We start from the raw sequence: 19,222 nt of genomic DNA, 5'->3' as shown, positions 1-19,222 counted from the left end.
GTCTCCATCATCAGGTCAGCTCCAAATCTTTACTGTTGCATAGTGTTATAAGACACACCTTATAGTCAAGTTTTTATCCTGCGCATGCCTACAACTTTCAATAGTTGCCCTGAATTTCTCAGGGTTTCCATCATCAGATCCTGACCTGATGATTATGGAACGACCTGTGAGGTATACCCTATCAAACAAAAAAATAATTTAATAAAATAGTCCATAAATAGTCCTATGAACGATGTTTTCATAACAGCGCCTGAACAATTTTTAAAGCATTTTTTTCGTATGAAAGTGTAAAAAAAATAAATTAGAGAGTATGCCATATTTTTTTAAACATTTTTATCTTTTTTTTGAGATACGTCACATTGTTATAGGACGTGGGGCAATTTTGATCCATCTTCTTTAATTAACAAAAATAATTTGAATATAGTCAGCAGTTGTGTTGCTCATACTGCAGTTTTTTTTTTTTATTGTACCTTGTTCGTATAAACAGAACGTTTCAGTTCAATTATCTTCTTAAACTTCTTGTTCTTACTATTTATTTATTTATTTAAAATACTACATGTAATACACATGCAAACATTCATTTTTACTAACTCAACAACCTACTAATAATGCATTTACACCAAATGTTTTTTTGCTAATACCGATAATAGTAAATAGTTACTTACACAAAACAATAGAAACTGGACCATACTTTGCCCCTTCTTCTATATTTTGTCTCTTTCTAGATAACAAAAGGCTTCTGTTTTATTACCTGATTTTATATATCGTAAAATCGTGATACTCTTGACTGCTATACTCCTGTAAGTTATGCGGTCCTAGTACATGGTGGGCAGTTCCATGGACACTCGTTGATTGGTATATTACTCATCTGATTTATGCGATCCTGGTATTTTGGTTTTGGCCGTGCGTTGTGTGACGCCGTTGGAATCGCGATTTTATTAATAGCGTCTTGCCATATTCGGAAAAAAACATAACCAACATAAATAAAAAAAACATTACAATATTGTAAAGCTTTTCTTGTTGACAGTACTTTTTACAAAATAAAGTACGGATGACGAATTGAGACTAAGCAAAATAAAATATTTTATCGAATGACAAATCGGGACACGTTTTTTATGGATGCCAAATCACTAAAATGACGAATTGGGCATAACTCGGATATAGCAAGTCTGCGTGCTTTTTACTCTCGTGGTGTATCCTTCTTCACTCAAAGTTACTATTCTAGCTCGTAAAACCTCTGTTAATCCTCTTGGCATTTTTTCAATCACAACATTCCGCGAAAAATATCTTGAATCGCTTATAATTACTAAATCAGATTTCGAATGAGTGTAAGCTAGGACTGAAAAAGCCTTTTTGCCCCTTAAACAATAGGCATGATGACAGTAATCAAAAATCATTAAAATAATATATTTATTAAATTAAACTTGAAGCTTGGAATATAAAACGCGTATTGTTTTCTTTATTAATAATGTGATTAATATGTATTTTTATAAAATAAAATTACGAAATAAGGCAATCCGCCATGATATCTTGAACACCAATCAGAGCTCGTGACGTCATTTCTCAAAACAACTCGCGCGAAAGCGCGCGAACGTCACATTTCGTTATTGTGAACTTCCACTGCGATCTTTGTTTTTATTTAATTAATTGTGTATAACACGAGTTATGGAGCCCGGATTTATCAAGGCAAACAGCGCTAATTTGCCTAGAATTGATATCATAATGCTGGGAGAGTTTTTGGCATCAAATAAAGATTTTTGTTCAGCTGAATTTAGAAATGTTAAAACTTCCATGTAAGTATACTAGTTTAATTAAAAAAAACTTTCATGTAAGTGTATCAGTTTAATTAAAAAAACTTCTATGTTAGAATCTAGAGAACTATGTAATAACTTACATCAAAGTGATCTTCACAAAAATAAAGTTGTACCCTGGGCAATATTGCTTTTGAATCTCGCCTTGCAAGTTTAAGCCACTTGTTTCGTATTTTTTTATTGTGAGGAACGTACACAAATAACTTATCAGGAGTTGTTTTGGATGTGTTCTTACACTGGGGGACCCCACAACACCTATGCACTTTCGAATTCATATTTAATAACACAAAAAACTTATAACTTAACTAAATTATTGCACGAGCGTTGTTTACTTGCGTCTTGTAATTTCAGTCGTGACGTCACAAGTGACGACATGACACTGACAAGCGTTTTCGCGCCGGATTCAAAGTGGACAGAGAAAAATGCAATTATTTGATAAAAAAACTTCACATTTTCTTAAAATTAATAATTTTTCATATTAAATAGACGTATACCTACATCATACAAAGGAATTTAAAAATTTGTCATCATGCCTATTGAACGGGGTCATTGTTTTATGCTCTAATTCTTTATTTTTAAATAGCGAATCTAAAAAAGAAAAAAAATCATAATATAATCTACAGTAACAAAAAAGATTTCAGTTTTTCGAAGTGATCGCAAACTTTACTTGATGTGTATATGTGGCATTACGCCATTTTTTCTTGTAAATAAACGTTTTTATCCGTTTCTGCGATTCAATAATGAATTATATTGTCTGCAAATTATTTACGATTGCAATATGATTGTAGAGCAAACTACCGTATAGCACTTACGTACTTAGCAACAAGCAGACATATCAAGACATACTCAAGCAGTATCCAGAACCAAATGGCAGACCAATCGCAAACAATCGAACGTCATTGGCATTCGAATGGTCTTATATTAGTAGCAGAATGGTCGCTAAGGCTAAAATTGCTATTGCCATTCAATTTCTTTTCATTCTTGACATTATTACTTAGCAAACTTAGCAGAATCGGGCCCCTGGTTAGTTCAATCATAACTGATCGTGGTCATGCCCACCGTACGTATTTGACGTAGAAAAAGGCACCTGACCTACCTGCATTATGGCATCTCCGCTCATCTTTTCGTCATAGTCCGTGGTTGGCTCTGACACGGCAGCAGTATCGTTCAGCGCTGTCGACTGTACGTGCGGAGATGCATAGGTCGAGCTCGTGCAGGTGCGTGTATGCGATTGACAGCTAATGATTTGCTTGTGTTTGTGCGGCGGCAGCCTCAGGACACGGGTGAGTTGCGCACGGGGATGCGGCGCACTCGCTCGCTGGCACACCTCCCCGACTGACAGCTGCAACCCATTCGCTTGAGATTCGTGTGTGATGTGGCGTTGGCTTGTCATGCTTATCATTTTGTCGCACTTGTCTTGTTATTGTCATCGTGCTGATAAATACATATGTGTGGTAGGTGGGAGTTCATGTATATATGTAGAACACACAGAAATTGATTATGGTCAACTTACACCAAAAGAGCATCGAAGCTCAGCGAAGCGGGGCGCAGTTTCAGTGTCATATGATATCGCGTGTTACTGAGGTAAATCGCGCGGACGCCCGCGGCGCCGCCGGTATTCGGGCGAGTTCCGTAAACGTTGCTCGAGAAGTCGCGGGGCTCCCGCTTCGCTGCTCTACGCCACTCTTTCGGTGTGAGTAGAATCATCTGTGATAGAAGACTCTAAGGATCAGATGATTACAATATTTTCTTTTGAAAAAGGCCATGTTTACTAATAAGTGTAATGCAGAACTAGAAATCGTTAGAATAAAAACAATAAACCGATAGCTAAGACGTGATACTGTTTTTCACAACTGAGTGAGTGAGTTTTACAACACAAACAAAACGAAATGTTTATGTTAGTTATACATAGTGGTCAGGTTGAGCAAGTAGTGAGACTGACAGTAGGTTATGTAGGGTAAATACGCCAAATGTCGGCCCCCTTAGCGATTTTCTGCTTGCGGTTCGCTATAGCACCGTCAGTTTCCAACGAAAGATAGTTTTTGATGCGGTTTTGGATAGTTTGATTAATCTATGTCATGTTTATAGGCATAAGATTGATATTTCTACGAAAAGAAAAAAATAATAAGGCTTAGATGCGTCGAGAACAGAAAAACCCTAAAGTCGGCCATTCACGGCCCAAGGTCGGTCGCGTTTTTTTCCAAATGTCGGCCGGGTATAGGCTGTTTTAAATTAAGGCAGTGACAAATATTATTAACATGATTTATTTTAGCAGAATTATAATATAATACTAAGTATACATTTGTAATTGTATTTGTTTAATTTATAGTAAAATATTTTTTTGTTTCCCCTAAACAAAAAAAGTCGTATTCACGACCAACCATTTATATTTTTTAAGCTAATAAGAACGGTTTAATGGATAGCAAGTATCAAACTATAAAGCTACCATAAACATGCCTACAATACTGTCAACTCCTACATTTAAACTTAACTCCTATACGATATAATGAATTATAATAAATAAATTATTTCATTCTGAGAAAATGAAAAAATATAAAAGTATTTTTTCATCAGCCTGTATAGTGGCGCTTGAGTTCGAGGCTGGTCGACATTACGATTATTTACGATTCTAATGTCGGCCCCTATTTCTTGTACCTTATTTCTCGAGATTCAACTAATATCACCCCGGCCGTTATTTGGCTATTAAACGTAAAATAGATCTATTTGCCTATAAGCTTTGCAAATTCTCTTGTTAAGCCAACGGAATTAGTACAATAGGAATTTATAAAATAGACTGCATTTGCTTTAAGTCGGCCACGGCCGAGACTCCGGTTTTAAGTCAAAACTGTTGTCCTAATGGCGGCCTCCTATTTTTCCTTGAAAAATATACGCAAAACGCTGAAAAAACTATCTTAAAATATAGTAAAAATAACCCATTAGTGATAATCAAGCTTAAAACAAAAATAAATAAATGTTTTATCGTTCTAATATCAATCCCCAAAATGTGAGTATTCACTTCGAGTAAGCTACTACTTTACGTACGAATTTGATGTTTCAACGGCGCAATCGCTACTGACGCTCAGTATGAGAAGAGTAAGTGACAGAATCGGATAGTAACGATTTGTACGTATAGAGTATAAACCAAGGTTGCAATTCGGGGAGCAAAACTAACACTTAATTACCTTTTGAATGAATGCAAGCTGAAAATGTACAGACGGCCGAAGTTTGGGGGGAGGCCGACATTTGGCGTATTTACCCTACGTGACGGTACAGTCGAGCACGTGGCGGCAGCGAGTGGTGCGCACATGATGCCGGCATCAGCGTCATTGTTCGCAGGCATCCTGCCACTCAACTGTTGGCACATTTTTTTTTTGTATCCGCCATTCGTTCACACGTACGTTCATAAACGTTCACACTTTCATGTTAAAGTTAAATCAAAATTAAACACTAAGTGGAATGCCTCCGTGTGCATAAGATAGATTTAGAAAGAAAAAAGTTAATTTGGGTATTCCCCCATATGAGGAAATAGTTACCTACCTATTATAAGACGACTTCTTAGAAAAATATATAATTTTCCTCCTTGAATATCGTGGCGATGACAAAAAAATTCACAAATAAATAATTTAGGCACACAAATAACCGGTCTAGCAAGGTAAAACCACTTAATAGTTTAAAACGGGGAATTTCGTTAATTAAAAGGCGATGACTGAGGCCCATCTGGAACTGGACAGAATAATTAGAGTTACACATACACACCTTGCTGACTAGCAGAAGTGTTTATGCGCTTTTATAAGATTACCCGTATAGTTGCAGTACCTACATGTGAACGTGTATCTAGTTGCCCGCAGTTGGCTGCTTTTCTAGCACGGTCCATAGATGTGCTACGTTACTCTATATGCGTTTCATCCACCAATCATATTATGTACACAAATCAAATCAAAAAGCTCTATTCAAAGTAGGCCGAAAAATTGCAGTTTTACGCACGGAGAGGCTATGCATGAATTGACGTCATTAATACAAGCGTAGCTTGCTCGAATAGCGGTTACATAGCTCAGCGCTGTCGACGTGGGTCTACGTTTCCACTGGAGTACGCGAATATGACCCTCGACTATAAACATCTTACTGTCCTTGGATTGCAGTAGCACGTGCGTAGCCTCTGCGTGCGCCGTGCCACTCTTTACAAAGTCGTGGATCATATTCGTGTACTGCGGTGGGAACGAAGAGCCACGTTGTCAAACAAATTAATACACGCAGCTAAAATATGGCGCACGGGTAGACCCACGCTGATAGCGTTGAGCTACGTAACCGCTTACAACAACTGCTCTGCGATAACCGAGCTGTACATAGTCATCGGCCTTATTCGTGTACTCCAGTGGAAACGTAGACGCACGTTGACAGTGTTGAGCTATGTAACCGCCTATTCGAGCAAGCCACGCGTGTATCAATGACGTCAGTTCATGCGTAGCCTCTCCGTGGGTTGCAGTGGACACAACCACATACATTTTCTTACAAAGCGAAGCTTAATACACGTGCGTAGCCTCTCCGTGCACCGCGGTGGAGCCGCGCCTTTAAGAAGATACAATCAAACACAAGCACACAGTCTTTCTTGTAAAAGAATAATATTAATGATTTTCATTACAAAATTATATCTAAAGAAAAAGATGTCTTTAATTAAACAATAATCAGAATAAAACTTTTAAAATATTTTTTGTTTCCAGGGTGAAACAAAGCATATAGGTACCTTCTTGTAGATTGTACATAGATTATTATCGGACACTGAATCGAAGTCTAGAACACAAAGTTGCTCTCGCACGTCGGGATTTAAGCCTCGTTTTTTTTTAAAAAATTGTAGGTACTCCCTTTTTGGAGATGGTGATTTCTAACTAAAGCATCATATAGTACCTACGAGTTTCACTATTTAATTCATATCTTGCAGTCTAACATTATTACACAATTGGAGACATTTTAATAATTATTGAATAGACGTAGTTTCCATTTGTCAATGTTTTGATTCGTCTTAGAATTTCTTCATTTCCATTTCTCAGAATAGGCAAGATGACAGCGTAAAAAAATAATGATCCTAATTAGTCCGCATTTTAGGCTGGCTAAACATATTAGACACATAAGTATGTTTTTATTTTAACAAAACATTAAATACATATTTTTTTAGATATAACACAACAAAGATTGTGAGTGGAGACTGGAGACTCGTGACGTCACGCCTGTTAGAAATTTGTACTCAGACGTGACGTAACACAAAATTTTAACGTTATATCTTCGTTGTTTTTTGTTAGTGACAGAAAATGAAAAATACTTGTCCATTATTTTAGGGTCATCTAAAAGACAGACGATAATAGATAATTTTCGGTCATCATGCCTATAATCTGTTTTTTTTTATTGTTATTTGTCAGTAACGTGGAATGCCGAGCGACTTGCATACTTGTCGCGGGCTAAAGACTTATAAATGTAAGTGTGCAAGCCATTATTTAAAATACATAATTTAGCATTAAGTATTTTTTGTCATTGTCGGGTCGAATTACGAAACCGACCTAATTCCTATATGTATTAGTTATGTTATGACAGTGCATTAAAGGCATTTAGCTCGTACTGACGTATATTATTGACAAGCACACTTCCCGTAGCTATTCTCCCTGACATTCTGACATCTTCTTGTGTGGGTTACGTGAGGCTCGCACAGTTTGGTCCTTCGCGCGGTCCTGGACCTTCCGTCGCGTAGTTCGATTGGTTTAGGGTCAGGTTACCAGTGACAGTGAACTATAGTACATTGCTCATTTTTGCATAGCGGAACGCCACGCGGCAAATGAGTGTATACTTGACATTCTAATAAAGTGACATTAGTGCAATAATATAATACAAGAAAAGTGACATTTTCTGGACATTTTGGCAGAACAGCTAGTTACAGTGACAAACATTTGACAAATTCGTGACATACATATATATACGGTACAACGAGCATCTCTCCACGTGACTAGTACGTGATACCTGACAGGGAGAAAAGTTTCCACTAGTTTCTACAGTTTTTGACATTGCACCGTGACAGAGCAGAGCCTGGCGTGTTCGTCCGAGACCAGAGGTGACGACAGCTGCACTCAAGTAAGACTGTTTCATTATTTTTCCTCATAGGCAACATGGAAGCCATTTTCAACAACCAACAGTCGATCATCAAGAGCCTTGAACGGGAGAATACAAATTTTAAGAAAGATCCGTCGTCCGTCCGTCGAAAAACTCTTGGACTTAAGTGGGAACCAACGTCGGACTCCTTTACATTTGAGAATAAAATAAATTATAAGACAGCTGACAAATACACAAAACGCATGATGCTATCGGATATGTCTAAGTTATTTGATCCATTAGGTTGGTTAGCACCTATTACAATAAAAACAAAAATCTTATTTCAAAAGCTGTGGTATACAGGGACTACATGGGATGATCCAATTCCTGAGGACATCAAACAAGAATGGATCAAGATCCGGGACGATTTAAGGAATATAGAGCAATTTGACATACCTAGATGGATAGGAAATACTGAAAAACCTATTCAGTTGCACGGATTTTCTGACGCTTCGGAGAAGGCTATGGCATGTGCGGTTTACACTAAAACAAACGATGAGAATGGTCAAATTTTAATGACATTATTGGCTGCAAAAACAAAACTCGCGCCCGCCAAAAAGCCTGCTACTCTACCGCGTTTAGAACTTTGCGCTGCCGTTCTACTGACAAAACTAATAAATAAGATAAAAACATCATTGCCAGAAAACGTGATAGCAGAGATTTTCGGATGGACAGATTCCATGGTGGTACTGGGGTGGCTTCAAGGCGACCAGTCAAGGTGGAAAACTTTTGTTGCGAATCGGGTACGTGAAATTGTTGACATAATACCTGCGTCACGATGGAGGCACGTGAAGTCGGAGGAAAATGCAGCAGATTGCGCTACCAGGGGCTTAAATCCCTCGCAACTATTGGACAACAAGTTGTGGTGGAATGGACCTTCGTGGCTCAAGAATGATATCAATGCAGAACTACCAATAATTGAACCTCCCAATTTAGAGATCAAAAACGCCAGATCATCATGTGTAACACAAATAATTACACCGTCTATTATAATTGAAATATTAAATAAACACAGTAACGTGACACGAGTCGTGAGGATTATTTGTTGGATATCACGTTTCATACAGCGCGCGCGACGAAATAACTTTGCATTAAATAATTACTTAACTGCAAATGAAATGAAATCAGCTTTACAAAGAATAATTAAAGCAGTCCAAGCACAACACTTTAGCGAGACTATAAATAATGTTATGAAGAATAAACCTGTTTCATCCAAAAGTTCGCTGTTGACATTAAATCCGTTTTTAGATAAAGATGGGATTTTGAGAGTCGGTGGGAGATTGAAACATTCTAACTTGACATATGACAGAAAATATCCCATTATATTGCCAAAAGACTCTCATTTGACACGCCTCATCATTGAGGAGGCTCACAAAGGAACTCTTCATGGGGGTGCCACTCTTACGCTAGCGTATACACGCTACCATTATTGGATTATATCTGGAAACAGAACTGTCAAGAAAAGAATTCGTCAATGTGTCCAATGCATGCGACATAATCCGCGAAGTCCACAGCAAATCATGGGTAACCTTCCAGAGCCCAGAGTGACACCATCACGCCCATTTACACACACCGGCGTGGATTTCACGGGATTTGTGGATATAAAAGCAAGTAAAGGCAGGGGCATAAAAACCTTAAAAGGCTACATAGCCGTATTTGTCTGCTTCTCTACAAAAGCTATGCATTTAGAGTTAGTGACTGATTTGAGCAGTGCATCATTTTTAGCTGCTTTTAAACGAATGTGTGGACGCCGTGGAGTACCTAAACATGTTTATTCTGACAATGGTACCAATTTTGTTGGTGCAGCAAAAATTCTAAGCAAACAGTATAAGGAGGCTTTGGACAGCATTAACACCGATTTCTTAGATGACATTAGCAGTATGGGTGTCACTTGGCATTTCAATGCGCCGGCATGGCCAAGTGCCGGGGGTCTTTGGGAGGCCGCGGTAAAAAGTGTCAAACACCATCTTAAACGCGTTATCGGAGAACAAAAATTGACATTTGATGAGTTTTACACGTTGTTAACACAAATAGAAGCTTGCGTCAATTCAAGACCACTGTATGCTTTGACAGAGAATATGGAAGAAAAGGTTTTGACACCTGGTCATTTTCTGGTAGGGGGTCCATTGCTATCAACGCCTCTAGAAGATCCGGAAGAACCTCATCACCCACATACTCGTTGGCAGTTAGTGCAAAAAATGCATATATCATTTTGGAACAAATGGTCTAAAGAATACCTACACCGTTTGCAAACTCGCAGTAAATGGCATCACGGTAAACCAAACGTACAAGTGAATGACATTGTCTTGGTTAACGAAGAGAATATGCCACCGTCGAAATGGGCAATGGGGAAGATAACGGAAGTACATCCAGGAAAAGATGGATGTGTTCGTGTAGTGACATTAAAAACCAAGAACGGATACTTAAAACGACCTATTATAAAACTAACACCCTTACCCGTGTGCCCAGAAGATAGCGACGTCAGTCGGAAACATGAAGAAGAGAAAAATGACAACACGCCTACTGAAAGATCCCATCGTAGCAATAGGAATAGAAAACAAACAAGTCGCTCGTATTTCGTAGCTATGTTAACCTTGCTCCTGACGCTGATAGTTCCTTCTATGCAACAAAGCTTTAATATCACTATGTTTACCAATACAAACACGCTTTATTTTGACAAAATCGCTGACATGAGAATCGTCCAAGATCAATGGAAGATGGTCGTTTACTACAATATGACAAAATATTGGCAGAACATGGCTGACATTCAAAATTATGTTAATCATTTTAAAGATTTAAGTAAGGACGAAGTGATGTTTAAACCAATAATTTCACAGTTTGAACACGAATTAAATGAAATTAACTATTACAATGAATTATTGCAAGCTAAGAGTCCGCCACGGGTGAAAAGAGGACTAATAAATGGCATAGGAAATATCGCTAACTCTTTATTCGGTGTTCTAGATGACAAGTTTGCAGAAAAATACGAAAGCGATATAACTTCAATTAAAAATAATGAAGGGCATTTATTGAATATGATACGAAATCAAACATCGATTTTGGAGGCCGAAAATAACATCCTGAAACGCAATGAAGATATAATGAACAGTCACTTCCAGTACATTAACAAACACCTAAAGAATATGACAGCGGCTCTTAACGAAGTGCGTCAGGTAACAAATCACCAAATGCAAGCTTTTTCTACCTTAACAACGGCGGTGTCTGTCGATGTTATATTGTCCAACTTAAGAAGAGTTCAAGAAACGTTAGTTGACACTATTACAAACATCCACCAAGGGCGAATTGACATACACCTAATATCGCCGAATGAATTACAAAATCAGCTCAATCTCATCTCGGGACGACTACAGGGTGAACTGATAGTACCCACTACTATTGGAAGAGAATTATATCAATTGATACAAATGCGTGCCAAAGTAACAAAAGCTTTTCTAATTACAGAAATTAGAATTCCACTACTTAGTCCGAATCAATTCGAACTTAGTAAAATTATATCTTTGCCAGTAATAATTAGTGACAAAACCATTTACAACATTCCCATAACTCCCTACATTGCAGTGAACATGAAAAAAGATGTGATTATACCAATGACGGAAAACGACATAAAAACATGTCAGAGATATCAGAATGAGAAGTTGATATGCTACGAAAGTATTCCCATGATTAATGTCCACTTTGACAAGTCAATATGTACAATGAGTTTATACAACAATAATAATGACACCTTTTGTCGGACGAAGCTCAGACAATGTACCGATAACTGGATTAAATTACAATCGCCCGGCGCGTGGCTATACTCATGTTGCCGGGAATGCAAAGTTCGCATTTTGTGTCCAGCTGGTCTTAATACAAAACAATTGCAGGGCAGTGGCTTGATGGATATAGGTCAAGGTTGCATGGTTAAAGGAGACACATTTACCATACAAGCGGAGCATGATTATAGCAATAGACTATTTCTGCAACCACATATTGAGATTCCTAAAGCACGATCCATGTCTCCGATGAATGATATCATCAATTCTTCTTTTGTACAGATTCCTCTAGAGTATCAGACGGAAAATCATAATGACATGTATAAATCTATAAAACAGCAACTAGAAGACTTGAAAAATCAAAACTTGCAACAAATTGATGCGATGAGTGATACTGCGCATTACACAATTATCTATTCAACGTTGATCCTGGTGGTACTGGTTCTTATGGCTTATACCATATTCCGACTCGGGAAAAAATGGCTGACAAGACGGCATGTCAACAGGGCGCAGCAGCAGCAACAACAGCGAGCCCAAGGTTCCGACTTGAAACGCAGTCGGAGTCGTGATAGTGTTGTGAGTGATGCAGTGAGTGAAAGTGGTGTGAGTGCGCGACACACTACTATGTCAATATCTCGCGAAATCAGTGATTCAAGATTCAGTGTGGACAGGGCCACGTCCCCTGCATTAAACAGGACAATTAAGTTTGATGCCTTACCAAAACCGTAGTGGACTATTTACAATTTCATACAACTGTCTATTTAGAAACGTTATGATTTACTTATATAATCTCTTTTTACATGTTTTATTTTTATTGTATTTTTTCATATGCATAGTCCTTTGTTGTTGTTGGCAATATGTGCAAGCCATTATTTAAAATACATAATTTAGCATTAAGTATTTTTTGTCATTGTCGGGTCGAATTACGAAACCGACCTAATTCCTATATGTATTAGTTATGTTATGACAGTGCATTAAAGGCATTTAGCTCGTACTGACGTATATTATTGACAAGCACACTTCCCGTAGCTATTCTCCCTGACATTCTGACATCTTCTTGTGTGGGTTACGTGAGGCTCGCACAGTAAGAATAGCAGACAGGCACGCGCACAGTGTGCGAGTCGCTCGGCGGGCCGTCGGCTCGATGTAGTGGTGTGTCGTGTGGTGTCTGTGTTGTGACGTGCGCCTCCCCGCAGAGCCCAACACGCCGGGCAAGTTCATCGTGTGGTTCCGCAACGAGACCACGCTGCTGGTGCTGTGGCAGCCGCCCTACCCGCCCGGCGCCTACACGCATTACAAGGTAACCGCTCGCCGCCACATACTCGACCATGGACCATGGCTCCTTGCGATATACATGTTGTATGGTGTCTGTCGCACAGGTGTCGATCGTGCCGCCGGACGCGCGGGACTCGGAGCTCTACGTGGAGAAGGAGGGCGAGCCGCCGGGCCCGGCGCAGGCCGCCTTCAAGGGACTGGTGCCGGGCCGCGCCTATAACATCTCCGTGCAAACCGTGTCGGAGCCCGAGATCTCCGCGCCCACCACCGCGCAGTACCGCACCGTGCCCCTGCGCCCGCGCAACGTCACCGTGCCCCTCGCCGACCTCAAGGAGACCTCCTTCAGGGTCACCTGGCTGCCCCCGCTCGAGGAGAGGTACTCGCGCGACCGCCACTAATGACTTCCGTCGTGACCACGATGCGACAGTGCTGTGACGTGCGTGTTGTGTCGCCAGCGAGTTCGAGAAGTACCAGGTGTCGGTGAGCGGGCTGGGCGCCAGCGGCGGGCGGCGCCTGGCGCCGGTGGTGCGCGCGCGCAACGACACGCCCGCCTGCTCGTTCGACGGGCTGGAGCCGGGCGCGCCCTACACCGTCACCGTGAAGACCATGTCCGGCAAGGTGACGTCGTGGCCCGCCACGTGCGACCTCACGCTCAGTAAGTGCCGCGCCCCCCGCGCCCCCCGCGGCCCCCGCACCCTCCGCCTCCCGCTCCCCGCGCCTCTCGCTCACCCGCTGTCACCCGCTGTAGACATGGGAAAAACGTATCATTGAAAAGAAAAGATTGATATGTATCTTTTGATCACTGAGATATGTATCACTCTTTTGTATCTCTATATCCTTTCTAATCCGTCAGTGACATTGTACTGTTGCTCAGAGTGACTCGCTTCGTTCAATTCAATCCAATGTATCACTAAATCAGTACGAACTAAGAGTGATAGATTCGTTTAGGATAGATAGATTCGTATATCAGTTTATAATATTTTTAAGTTTATTTTTTTTTATTTTTAAGTTTCTATTTTTCATTTTAAATTTAAGTTTACGATTTATGTAATTGGCTGTTAAAGCCGTGTAAATCGAATAAATAAATAAAAATAATGGTCAAACACTTATTCTCGGTATCGAGAAAGTGAGACAGAACATTCTAAGTAGGGAAGTGCGAAAGAGATGTCTGGACTTTCCGATGAGAAACCGTGACGCCAGCCGCTCAACGCTGTGTGTGCGAGTGCAACACAGATACAAACGGACGACGGATTGAATGAGTTGTTAAAGATACACTGATACATTCGGATTTGAACTGATACAAAGAGTGAGTGATAAGAACGGAAAGATACATATCTTTTTTATCTATCACTCCTGAGTTACCCATCTCTAACCCGCTGTCCGCAGAGCCGCTGGCAGTGCGCGGGCTGGCGTGGCGGCTGGCGGCCGAGGGCGCCGACGTGTGGTGGTCGCCCGCGCCCGGCAGCACGCAGGACGAGTACAAGGTGACGCTATCTATCTCTCTGTTCTCATTGTAAAACATCACAGATTCCTAATATCGTGCATCGAACTGCACTTAAATGTAGGTTCTGATCGCGATATCTTTCCAGTCGTGCCAGATAGCTGTCCCATCGGGCTTAAGCAGTGCGGTAATAGCCTATAACTGTGTCCGCGCAATGCGCTTGCACTTCAATGTTGATCACCTTGGAGAGAACAGCCGCCTTGGCCGACTAAACTCAAAACTCTTAAGAAAGTAGCGCGCAAAAATGCGGGTGAAAATTCACTAGCTCCCGCCCTCACAAGCCCTATACATATATGTAGAACTCGCCCATTATTTTCAAAATAAAATCACCAATCAAACAAGACTACATCAAAATCAATCTTTGACAGATTGGTTTACTACAAAAAAACTATTTATAGGTAAAAAACCTTAAGGGACTCGGTTGGAACATGATTTTTATTTGCCATTTGATTTTATGAGGCATTTGTAAATAGCAGTTTTTGAAAGTTAAAAATTGCTCAATTACAAAAACTAAAATGAGTAAGTAATACAATTTAATGAAATGGATCAGTGAATAAATAATTGAGCGGTAAAAATGACTGAACGTGCGGGCAGTAGTAAATCAGAATCAGGCGGTAAGAAATCTCATTATTAGCAATTGTATAAATAATGAAGTGGTAAAATAAAATAAGAAAACAGTACATAGTTATAAGTTTAAATAAAAACCACTCGATTGCGAAATCCACAACAATTTTCAAAGCTATTTTATTATTAAATTTTACAGTTTTTTATATTTAATAAAAAAAAATTGTAAGTATATTTGGGATATTAAAATGTAAATATTCGTTTTGTATCGTATAAAATGGCTATAAGTAAGGTGTCGATTTCGGGTTCTACTGCTTCCTATAATCTGCCGAACTATTTATAGAACTGCTCGTTCCTTCATTTTGACTGCTCATTCGTTTATTGGACTGAACAATTATTTTAAGAATTGACATTTTGTAATAAAATAACCGATCAATTGTTTTTTTATCACCGTCCAAGTTTTACTATCGCATTAATTAACCGACTGCCATTAAATCAAATAACGATCATAATAAATAACCATCTGGAACATTTCGGAGGTCATACACATGAAAGAGTAGCTACGCATAGGTGTCGTACCACGAGGCGGGCCCGACGCGCGACGACAGCAGCGCGCTGAGCACGAGCGAGCCGCGCGTGCAGCTGCGCGCGCTGCTGCCGGGCCGCAACTACTCCGTGCTCGTCAGCGCCGTGTCGCGCGGCGTGTCCTCCGCGCCGCGCGCCGCCGCGCTGGCCACGCGGCCGCTGGCGCCCGTGCTGCTGCCCGCGCGCGCCGAGCCGCGCCGCCTGCGCCTGGCCTGGCGCTCCGACGTCACCTCGCGCCAGGACGCCTACGAGCTGCGCTACCGCCGCCGCCAGCCCGCGCCCGCCGCCGCCGACGACTTCCGAACCGTGCGTCTCGCCTCCTCTAGCGCTAGCGATCGATTCTAATCGGCCTCTGTACTCACGCGGCACTCGCTCGCAGTTGGAGACGACGGAGACGAGCGCGACGCTGGAGGACCTGTTCCCGGGCGCCGTGTACGAGATCCAGGTGGCGGCCGTGAGCTACGGGCTGGTGAGCGAGCGGCACTCGCTGCTGAAGCCGGTGCGGCCGCTGCCTGCGCTGTGGCTGCGCGTGGAGCGCGTGACGTCCAACAGCGTGACGGTGGAGTGGGCGGGGCCGGCGCGGGCGGCGTCGGCGCTGGGCGGCTTCGTGCTGCGCTACCGCACGCGCGCCGACCCGCGCTGGCTGGCGCTCGACCCGCTGCCGCCCAGCGCCTCCTCCGCTGAGGTAACCTATCGCGAGGACAGATACACGATACTTTTTCATGAAGAACACAAGAAAAAAATAAAGTTTGGATATACTACATTATTAGAAAATTTTTCATACAACAATGTTTTGGTATCGAACATTTCGTTTGTTATCTATACATATAATAAAACTAGCTTTTGCCCGCGACTTCTTTCGCGTGGAATAGTAACTTCCGGTAGATTTTTGGTTTGACCAATAGGTGGCGCTATATGTCCGGAATAAATTTTATTTTTATATTTTTTTGTAATAAAAACTATCCTATGTCCTTTCTCAAGTTTCAAACTATATCTGTACCAAATTTCACACAAATCGATTCAGTAGTTTAGGCGTGAAGAAAAGACAGACAGACAGACATACACGTCAAACTTATAACACCCCGTCGTTTTTGCGTCGGGGGTTAAAAATTAAACAGCGCTCGACGCTGTTCGTCCATGGATGGGTCGTGACGAGTTCTTCAGTGTTTCGAAAAGCACGATAGACTATAGGTCCCGGCTATGATTTGATCATCTTGGCAATCGTTATGGGTAGTCAGAAAGCAGAAAGTTCAACAAGTAGTGTTATCAAGGGGTATTTAGGTGGGCAGACGATGATGTGGGCTCGTGTGTGCGCAGATCAGCAACATGACGCACGGCGAGCACTACATCATCCGGCTGGACACGCTCAGCGAGGACGCGGACGGCGACAGCGTCGAGAGCGACCACCCGCTGCACGAGGAGCACACCGTCCGTATGTAGCGACTCTGCACATTCTAACAAGTATTCTTTACAACATTTCGATGTCAGTTTTATGCGCTTCAAATAAAAATCAAACAAGAAATTACCTATTAGTTTTATTTAGTTACATATGAAAGGAAGTACGGGCTACTATTTATTATAAATGTCGGCTTATTTTCAATCGAGTTACTAATATGTCTTATGTGCTATCCTTCTCCATGTGAGAGGAGGCCTGTGCCCAGCAGTGGGACGATAAAAAGGCAGTAACAGTACTAATATGTATATATATACAGCTACTTAGTGTTCCAACTTTAAATATTCAGATAAAGGTAGGCATTGACGATGCGTCCATCAATCCAAATAGAGTGGACACCTTCCAGATTTACACTTCATCCGCTGCCGATTATGAATGTGGAAAACGTGCGATACGCACTTCAGAAGCCGTTCCAACTTAATAGGAAGTTGAAAGAATAAACGATTAAATGAAAAAAGTGCATTTTGTTTTACTGACCAATTTTTCAGTCTTTTACATAAACCGTCGGCTGAAAATATCACATTTAATTGCAATCGAGTAGCATAAAAAATAAGCTTTCAAATAAGGTATATCACATTGCTGTTCAAATTACTTTGCAATAAAGGTCCAGTTTTGATAGTCTCCTTTTTTTAATTCATGCCATTTCATAGCCTAAGGAACGAAACGTCAGACGTACCATAGCGAAAATAGAGTAGAGTAGGGAGACAGCGATAAGTAACGGTATGTCGCGACGCAGGGCCCAACCCGGTGAGCAACGTGGAGCAGCTGGTAGACACGCGCAACATGACGCTGGAGTGGCCCGTGCCGGGCGGGCGCGTGGAGTGGTACTCGCTGCGCTGGTGGCCCACCGAGGCGGGCGGTGCGGCCGGCGCGCGCAACCTGTCCGCGCCCGCCGCCGCGCGGACCGTCCGCGCGGCGCTGGCGGGGCTGGAGCCGGGCCGCGGCTACACGCTGGCCATCGCCGCGCACTCCTACAACCTCACCAGCGACCTGTTCACCATGGAGACACGCACGCGTCAGTATCGCCGCACGAGGCCCTTCTGCTCCGAGAACGCCCCGATGCACTTTTCCAACTCGTATTGATTGTGTGGCAGGTCCTCTCATCCAGTCGGAGATGACGATCGTGAACCAGAAGGACAGCGGCGACGACAACGACACGCTCACCACCACGCTCGTGAGTCTCACTCTTGCTATGACACGACTTTTTGCCGCCGCCGTGGAGAACAACATTAAGAGCGGAGATGTCATAAATAAGCGGAAAATCCCCTCAAAAAGTAGCGTCGCCAAAATGCGGATGTTCTGGGAACGAGGAACGTTACTAGTTATGCCTTCTTTAAAACCCGCTGATTGATTGTAAAACGAAAACTCTTCGACAGAACTCTCAATTCCAAGGTATCCGAATCCCTCATTAGTTCACTCGTAAATCGTTTTGGTCTCGTCCGCCGTCCATATTTGAATTAGAAGATGGCGTCGGACCTACTTTATGGCATCTCCGCTCATTAATAATACAACTGAAGTTAAAACTTAATTCTTTTCTACTGCAATTAACTTTATATTAAATGGTTACAAGCAATCGGAAGCCGGGTTTGGATAAGGATCCCAAAAGTTAGTACAATGTAGGCGGCCGAGCCTCCGCACTGTGTTGCATGAACTTAGCGATGCCGACGGCCCGGCGTGTACCTATCTTGTCGTACTCGCTTTGCATGACTTGCACGACTATGATTATGTCTTTTAGTTTTTATAACTTAGCGATGCAATGTAATTAAACTTTTATTTTAATTTTCTAGTGATCATAGCGATTTAGTGAAAAGAATTTTATTTAGCAGTCGTATAAGTGGTAAAAGATGTATTCGGTTCGGTGGCATCGCGCGTAACGACGAGTCGGTCCGCAGAAGGTGACGTTCACGCGCACCCCCGAGGCGGTGACGCGCTTCGACGCGTACCGCTTCCGCCTGGAGGGCGCGGGCTCGGCGCCCGAGCTGCGCGAGCTGCCGGCCGCCGCGCCGCAGACCGTGGAGTTCGCCGACCTGGTGCCGGGCCGCCTCTACAACGTCACCATGTGGACCGTCTCGCGCAACGTCACCTCGCACCCCATGCAGCGCCAGACCCGCCTCTGTCAGTATCACCC

General features: G+C 42.0%; 1 protein-coding gene across 2 annotated transcripts in view; it reads left to right on the top strand.

The window, feature by feature from the left end:
* The window catches only part of LOC124629781 (tyrosine-protein phosphatase 10D), a 61,743-nt gene that overhangs the window by 30,713 nt on the left and 11,808 nt on the right, over positions 1-19,222 (top strand). For both annotated transcript variants that reach the window (XM_047163320.1, XM_047163321.1), the window contains exons 5-14: positions 12,913-13,016; positions 13,096-13,367; positions 13,447-13,646; positions 14,378-14,475; positions 15,627-15,947; positions 16,021-16,326; positions 16,959-17,073; positions 17,831-18,109; positions 18,189-18,268; positions 18,987-19,209. In XM_047163320.1, coding sequence (XP_047019276.1) covers positions 12,913-13,016; positions 13,096-13,367; positions 13,447-13,646; positions 14,378-14,475; positions 15,627-15,947; positions 16,021-16,326; positions 16,959-17,073; positions 17,831-18,109; positions 18,189-18,268; positions 18,987-19,209 — 1,998 coding nt within the window. The remainder of the gene's footprint in view (positions 1-12,912; positions 13,017-13,095; positions 13,368-13,446; positions 13,647-14,377; positions 14,476-15,626; positions 15,948-16,020; positions 16,327-16,958; positions 17,074-17,830; positions 18,110-18,188; positions 18,269-18,986; positions 19,210-19,222) is intronic.

This window comes from Helicoverpa zea, chromosome 4 (assembly GCF_022581195.2).
Source record: "Helicoverpa zea isolate HzStark_Cry1AcR chromosome 4, ilHelZeax1.1, whole genome shotgun sequence".
Classification (NCBI taxonomy): Eukaryota; Metazoa; Arthropoda; class Insecta; order Lepidoptera; family Noctuidae; genus Helicoverpa; species Helicoverpa zea.
The sequence above is the reverse complement of the archived record's forward strand: the minus strand, read 5'-3'. Positions and strand labels throughout refer to the sequence as shown.